The sequence below is a fragment of the Vicia villosa genome, linkage group LG6 (genome assembly GCF_029867415.1).
Source record: "Vicia villosa cultivar HV-30 ecotype Madison, WI linkage group LG6, Vvil1.0, whole genome shotgun sequence".
Lineage (NCBI taxonomy): Eukaryota > Viridiplantae > Streptophyta > Magnoliopsida > Fabales > Fabaceae > Vicia > Vicia villosa.
The window spans coordinates 109,291,682-109,299,441 of record NC_081185.1 but is presented as its reverse complement, the minus strand read 5'-3'; the positions used below and the strand labels follow the sequence as shown (position 1 = coordinate 109,299,441).

Below are 7,760 nucleotides of genomic sequence, written 5' to 3'. Positions count from 1 at the left end.
TGGTTCAATAGCTCAACTGAAACATGTTAGTTCGATTAAATAAATTTAAATTATCGGTCTAAGGTTCAATTCTTAACAACAACATTTCTTTATATTTATATATTAATTTAAAAAAGTTATTAATATTTACTTTTAAAAAAAATCTAGTAAAACGAATATAAATTGAAGATGTTTGTTATTATATTAAAAGTAATTGAGATCCCTTTTAACCAAAGAAATATTTTAGGGGTCCCATTGAATTGGATTTTACCAAAACAAGAAAAAAGAAGAGGTTTTGAAAATTGTATAAACCATAAAATAGTTTCTTAAAATGGTGGGGCTGAATGAAACTAAAGGCACAATAGGTGGTTGAATAAGGAAAGCTAACTCTGTCTCTGCTATGCACTTCTTTTCTCTCTTTTTGGGTGCTTCTTTTCTCTCCTATTAATTTCTTTCCTTTCATTTTCTTTCCCTTTTCTCTCATTCTTTTCCAATTTAGTCCATCATCAACAAAACCCTTCTCTTATCTCTTCTCTCAAGTCTCAACAACAACATCATCTCTTTTCTTTCTATCTCCAGGTAAGATCATTTCCACCAATCATTTTTATTTCTTTTCCAAATTTAGAAACTTTTTTTTTTCTATTTCTTTTTTATAGATCCTTTACTCTCAACATATTTCTAGCTACTTTTGTTCATCTATGTTCTTCATTTCATTTTTATTTATTTATTTAATTATTTATTATTATTATTATTATTTTTATTTAACCTTCATCCTCTATATTACAGTTGTTTGTTGACTTCAGATTCTTAATTTTGGATTTCTAATTAATTTCATTTTTTTATTTAAATTTGTGATGATTAACACAGAAATTGAATAAAAATGGTGAGAGGAAAAACTCAGATGAAACGTATAGAGAATGCAACAAGCAGACAAGTTACATTTTCAAAGAGAAGAAATGGTTTGTTGAAGAAAGCTTTTGAACTATCTGTGCTTTGTGATGCTGAAGTTGCTCTCATCATCTTTTCTCCAAGAGGAAAACTTTATGAGTTTTCTAGCTCCTGGTAAATTAATTATTATTATTTTTTACTTTAATATTGCAAATTTATTGTTTTATAATCTATCTATAGTGTTTTTATTATTGCATCTATCTGCTAAGATATTTCATGCACCATATAGTAGAGAGATTCCCAGTGTGGTTGGTTGATTTGATAGGAAGAAAAGAGTTTATTTGATGTTTTCATTTTTACCTTTTGGAGGATATAAAGTGATTTGGTCAAATCCTGATCATTATTTTTAAAGGGAGATTAAGTTAATTTACCCTAATCCATAAACTATAATCAAGGTTTTTCCTAAAGGATTACACACAAACAAAACACAGAAATGGAAGACAATCGGACAACAAATTGCACTGAACGATAAAATCAATTCTCTTAAAAAACTACGGTCTTTCATTTCCATATAGTCCGGTCGATGAGTTAACCAAAATTAAACAAGTTTTAAGAAGAAAATTGAGAGTTGAAACCCTGCTAATTTAACATTAGGTACATTTATGTGAAGTTTAGTGGCCTAATATGTTTATTAGGGGTGGAATTAAGGGTTTATATGTTTGTTATGGAATCAAGGGGCAGGCTTTTCCATACTAATTCTCATTATAATGAAAAGGAGTTGTACTTTTTTTCTTGAGTATTGGATTATAGAGGTGTATCATATGCACCAAAACACTGACATGCAATATTGTTCATGAGAGACATAGAAGGAAGGGTTTTTACACACACTAACATTGTTAAGACTTAAGAATTATTATAGTACTAAATACTAATCATACTTTTTTCAACTATCAATATTAGTATATATAGTAACTAATTATACTTAAGAGTTTGGATTGAACTCTCAACATTCTTATCACTTAACTTCTTATACTCATCTAGAATAATGACCAAAATATCTTTTATATCTCCAAAAGTAATAAAGACTAAGGTTTTGATAAATATATTAAACTTCAACAAGTTGTAACTAAATTAGGGTCTAAAGTACTATTGTTTATTTTATAATATTATACAAAATATCTAGCATCAATAAGAGTGTGGGCAGCATAAGTTACTTTTATAGCATAACTATCTCTAGCTATAATATGAAAATCATAACTATCTCTTGATATCATTTATTTTCTTTCCTTTCTTATATTGAGTTACATATATTTTAAAGTAGCTTTGAAATTATTATTTTTTATAATAAGTATGATTAAAAGTATTAAATATGACTCATATTTATTGATGTAAGTGGATAGTCGCGCGAGTGAAAATCGCTGCTACCTTACCTTTGTTTACCTGTAGTTCTGGAAAACGATATTAAACAGAATGAAACTACAATATATCTCAAAGAATTTCTCGCTACAATCATAAATTATTTATATACGAATTAAAACATATTCACTTAGATATACCTGAAAATTTTGAAAAAATTGAAAAACTTAAATTCAGAATTAAAAAACTTAAATTTTGGATTTATAAATAAAGGAACTAAAATCCCTTTTAAGTTAAAAAAGAGGTCTAGAAGAAACTTAAGCAAAAAGTTGTATAAGTTTTTGTTGGTGTATTTGAGTTGGGGGTGCTCCTTTCACTCTCTATAAATAAATTTGCTTATTAAAAAACTTGTAAAGAGCATTGTAATATTTAATTTTAAGTTGTAATATGCAACTATAAGTTTGAATAATAAAAAACTATAACAACCACTTTCTTATGTGTTTTTATTGATTTGTTTTTTCCTTTAAAGTCAGATTTGTTTTCCTATTTGTCATGTTTATTTTTTGATAAAAAATAATGTAAGTTAGAATCTCAAAGCAATAAAGAAAGAGATGAAGTATGAAATACATAGTTAAGAAATTATTTAATGAATATGACTGAATAGTTGGAGCATAGCATGACATGGTTTTGCTTTTACGTTGCATGCATATTGCATAGGACGGTTCTTAAAAAGTTATGACTTTTTTTGGACTGAAATTGATTAATATTTTGAATAATATCCACGTGTGTGACTTTATCTGCAATTTGTTTGTTTGTTTTATAAGGAAAAGAAGAAGAAATTATTGAAAGAGTACAGGGAACTTAATTAAGAATTCACTAAATTTAATTCTAATTGTTCCAAATAATGAAAAGGATAATTACATCAATTTTAATATATAATCTAAACCTCTCCATTCTAACTAAAATTCATATCTATAATTTAATTTCCATAAGGATTAAAATCTTCAATTTTTTTATAATTTATAAAATACGACGCAATATGAATTTTGTAAGATTATCCGTGTTAAATGAGCTTAAATTTTGTTGGAACAAAATACAAGAGCATAAACTCAACCACTCTTCATTTGAGTGATGCACAAACACCCGAGTTGAAGGCTTTGTTCTTCCTTTCAAACACTCTTTGCACTATTAAGAGTTGAAAGAAGAAATTAAAGATTGAAATGAGATGAATGAATTTTTTTTACACTTCCACACAAAGATTACAAAGTTAGATAACATAGGTTGCTTTCTCACCAAGCAACTCAACAAACACTAACAAACTCTATGTTCACTAACCAACATGACAAAATTATGTTATACCAGAAATTTCTACTAACAATCTTTTACTTGCTTAGCAAGTAACAAACAAAAAAAAGAATTATATATTTAATACACCACCTAATTTATTGTGCTTAAACTTTCTACATCAATCATGTTTCTAAGCTTCTTGAACAATTCCACTTGTACTTCATTGGTCATGATGTCTACTACTTGGTCTTCACTTCTACAATGTTTTAAGCATAACCTTTCATTGCTTACTTGCACTCTAAGGTAATGAAACCTCATCTCTATGTGTTTGCTCCTTCCATGTGCAACAAGATTCTTGATTCTTGGCCAGATTTATGACAAACATGTTGTTAATCTTCATAGTTATAGCTCCATGAGATTTGTCTTAAATCTCATCAATCAAGTTCACCAACCATACAGCCTAACAAGAACAAAGTGAAGCTGCAATGTACTCTGCTTCAATGATGATAAAGCCACCACATGTTCCTCTCTTAAACTCCAAGTAACTGGTGCACCACCTAGCATAAACACAAAGACAGTTGTAGATTTTCTATCATCAAAATCACCACACCAACTAGAATTTGTGTATCCAACAAGCTGGCACTCCCTTCATTCATCTGCTGCTCGAAACAAAATTCCATAGTCCAATATGCCTATAAAATACCTTAGTATCCTCTTTGTGGCTGCAAGATGTGACAATTTTGGCTTTTGCATGAACCTACTCACCACAGTTACACTATATGCAAGATCAGGCCTTGTCTGACAAAGATACCTTAATGATCCAATGAGCCTTATATATTGAGTTGAATCAATGTCATCCTCATATAAATCCTTTGTTAATTGCATTCTTGGTTCAGTTGGTGTTGATGCAGAATTGAAATGCTCCATCTCAAACCTCTTAAGTATCTCACTAGCATATCTTCTTTGATGCATCACCAATCCTCTACCACATTTGTAAAACTCAATACCAAGGAAATATGAGATGTTGCCAAGATTAGTAATTTCAAATTTCTTCATTAGGTCCAATTTAAAGTCTTAAATTTCTTTCTTTCAGCTGCTTGAAATCAACACATCATCTACATAAAGGCATAGTCTAATCAGATCATTTTTTGTTGCTCTTCTTGGCATACACACCACACTCAGTTGCACATTCCATGAATCCCATATCTCTTTGGAAACCATCAATCTTCTTATTCCAAGCTCATTAAGCCTGTTTGAGTCCATACAATGCCTTTTGCATTTTGTACACTGTATTTTCTCAACCTTCTTTCTGAAAACCAACTGATTGTGACACACACACTTCTTCATCTAAAAGGCATTTAGAAATGCATATTTTTCATCCATATGACATATGGACCGGTTGTTGATATTGGCTAATGCAACAACCAATCTAATTGTCTCAATCTTGGAAACTGGTGTAAAGAATTCATCAAAATCAATATCTTTCCTTTGAAGAAACCTTTTGGCCACAAGTTTTGCTTTGTGTCTGATCATTTTTTGCTTCAGACTTATCTTCACTTTTTATACCCACTTCACATAAATTTCCTTCTTTCCACGTGGTAGATCAATAAGTGACCAAATCTTGTTGACTTCTATGAAATCTAGCTCCTGTATTATAGAACTCACCCATTTAGGATCCTTTAGTGTCTTAGTCACATTCACTGGTTCAATGTCTGTATAAAATGCATAATGTATGATCTCACCTTCATCATTTACCACATCATTAGTCGTGACTACACAATTCTGCAATCTAGCTGACACTTCAACTTCACTACTTGGTTATCCATACATGATTTTCATTGAATCCTTCTTAGCACTATTGCTCCAATGTCATTCCTTCAGTTCATCTATGACTACATCTCTGCTGATCACTATTTGCCTATTCATAGAATCAAACAACTTGCAACCACCCGTTGAATAATAACCAATCGGGATTATTTGGCTTGATTTATCATCAAGCTTCCTACTCAATTGGCCAGGTCCATGTCTATGTGCAATAGATCTAATTACCTCAAGTAACTTAGACATGAATTCACAAAAATATTATCTTTGTCTTCATAACAAAAGTATAATGAATTCTCCATTTTCATTATTCTTCACAAAAAAAAGTGGTATATTGATTTCTTTGTGAAATTATGTCAGGTCATGAAGAGATCAAACTTCTTGTATCTCAAGATGTTTCAAACCATAAAGAATTTTCTTGGTTTAGCAAGCCCTTCAGGTTGTTCCATATGATTTACTTCCTTTAGGTTTCCATATATGAATGATGTTTTGAAATTAAGTTGTTATATCTCCAAGTGAAGGTTTGCATCTAAACTAATCATTTCTCTAATAAATATCATGTTTACCAATGGTGATAATTTTTCTTCAAAATCAATGTCTTTCTTTTAATGTCACCCATTCATGATAATTCTTGTTTTGTACCCAGATTTAGGTTATTCTCTTCAAATTTGAGTTTGAACACCCACTTGTTTTTCAGTGCCTTTTTTTCTTTCTGGTAATTTTACTAAGTCATATGTCTAGTTCACCTTTAAGGACTATATTTCTATTTCCATAGCTTGCAACCACTTCTATTTATTGCTTGTCTCAATGGCTTCCATAAAGCTTCGAGGTTCCCCTTCATCACTGAGATTTATAAGTTCACACGAGAAGTAATTTTTTATGGTTCTTGTTCTATCTCAACATCCTCTCCAATATGATCTTCTTGCATTGTATGGATTTGTTCTATCTGATCAAGCTTCACCATCCAATTTTTTTGTGGTTGACTATCACAATCATTATTCATTTAAGGACTCCCCCCTAGAATTGTGTATGACAAATGTCTTTGGCTTCTTAGATTGAATTTCATGGAATGATCTTTATAGAATATCACATCTCTGCTTCAATTGATCTTTTTATTTGCATGATCACATAATTTAAAGCCAATTTCATATCTTGGTGAGCCAAGGTATATGCAGTCCTTTGTCTTAGCATCTAGCTTTTCTGTTTAATCTTTTCGAACACAGACAAATTCTCTGCTCCCAAAGAATCTCAAATAACCGCACAAGGCTTTGTTTCAATACCATACTTCGATCAATACTTCTCCATTTAAAGGTATAGAAGGGGAAAATTTATCAAATCAAATACAATTCTAATTACTTCACCCCAAAAATGATTTGGGAAGTTTTGCTTGAGAAAGTATGCTTCTGACTTTCTGTACAATTGTTTGGTTCATTCTATCAAATAATCCATTCATTTTAGGATTCTTAGGAGGAAATTTTTTATATTTTATCCTATGAATTTTAAAGTAGGCTTTAATTTTTCTCATATAATATCCTCAATCGTCAATCCTTAAACATTTTAATTTTCTTTTAGATGCACATTCTACAGAGGCATAAAACTCTTTGAAAACTTGAATAGCTAGAATATTTTCTCTTCAATGAATATACCCGCCTTCTTAAAGTGGTAATCAATTCAGTTAACAAAGAATTGTGCACCACCAATGAATCTTTCAGATGTTAAGCATACATATGAATGAACAAGGTCTATAATATGTTTTCTTCTTCTTGCATCATCTGATCTTTGAAAAGACACTCTATGATATTTTCCTACAAAACAATCTTCACAAGTTTCAAGTGGTTGAACTTTGATTTTTGGAAGGTGATCTTAGCAAAGAATGTCCAAACCTTTATTACTCATGTGGCTTATTCGTCTATGTGATAATTCTTTGCCTGTGTCTACAATAACATTGGTTTTTCCCTTGTTTATATTCCCCTACAATTTTTTTGATAGCTTTCCTTTTTCCCACATGCAACGATCATACTTCCTTTGTTGAGCTTCCATATACCGACTCTAAATTAATTTCTCATCTCATCATTATTTGATTTTTCCTGTTGAGTTAAGGTTTAGACGCATGTCCGGAATGCATATCACCTCATTCTACACAAGTGTATTTCCATTCTCGGTAACTAGATTCACCTCACAACTGACAAAAATATTTCTTGTAACATGATTTCTCATCTTCACAATACCATAGTTTCCTTTTTATATTATATGAAGAATCTTTTATGGGTGGTTACGTGAAATGATTATCCCGGGTCAATTATCCAAATGCATTCATCAGATGCTATACTTAATAAGTTTCCTCTTCAAGAAGAAATATATTATCGTTATTTGATGTGACTGCAATAGTGGTTCCATCTTCCTTCTTCTTTAGGTCAATCTTGTTAGGA

General features: G+C 30.6%; 1 protein-coding gene across 1 annotated transcript in view; it reads left to right on the top strand.

Moving 5' to 3' along the window:
• The first annotated feature begins 324 nt into the window (after positions 1–324).
• The window catches only part of LOC131609544 (MADS-box protein SOC1-like), a 28,496-nt gene continuing 21,060 nt past the window's right edge, over positions 325–7,760 (top strand). Inside the window, exons 1-2 of the mRNA XM_058881258.1 lie at positions 325–558; positions 847–1,041. Of these exons, the coding sequence (XP_058737241.1) occupies positions 860–1,041 (182 nt within the window). The 5' untranslated portion in view covers positions 325–558; positions 847–859. The remainder of the gene's footprint in view (positions 559–846; positions 1,042–7,760) is intronic.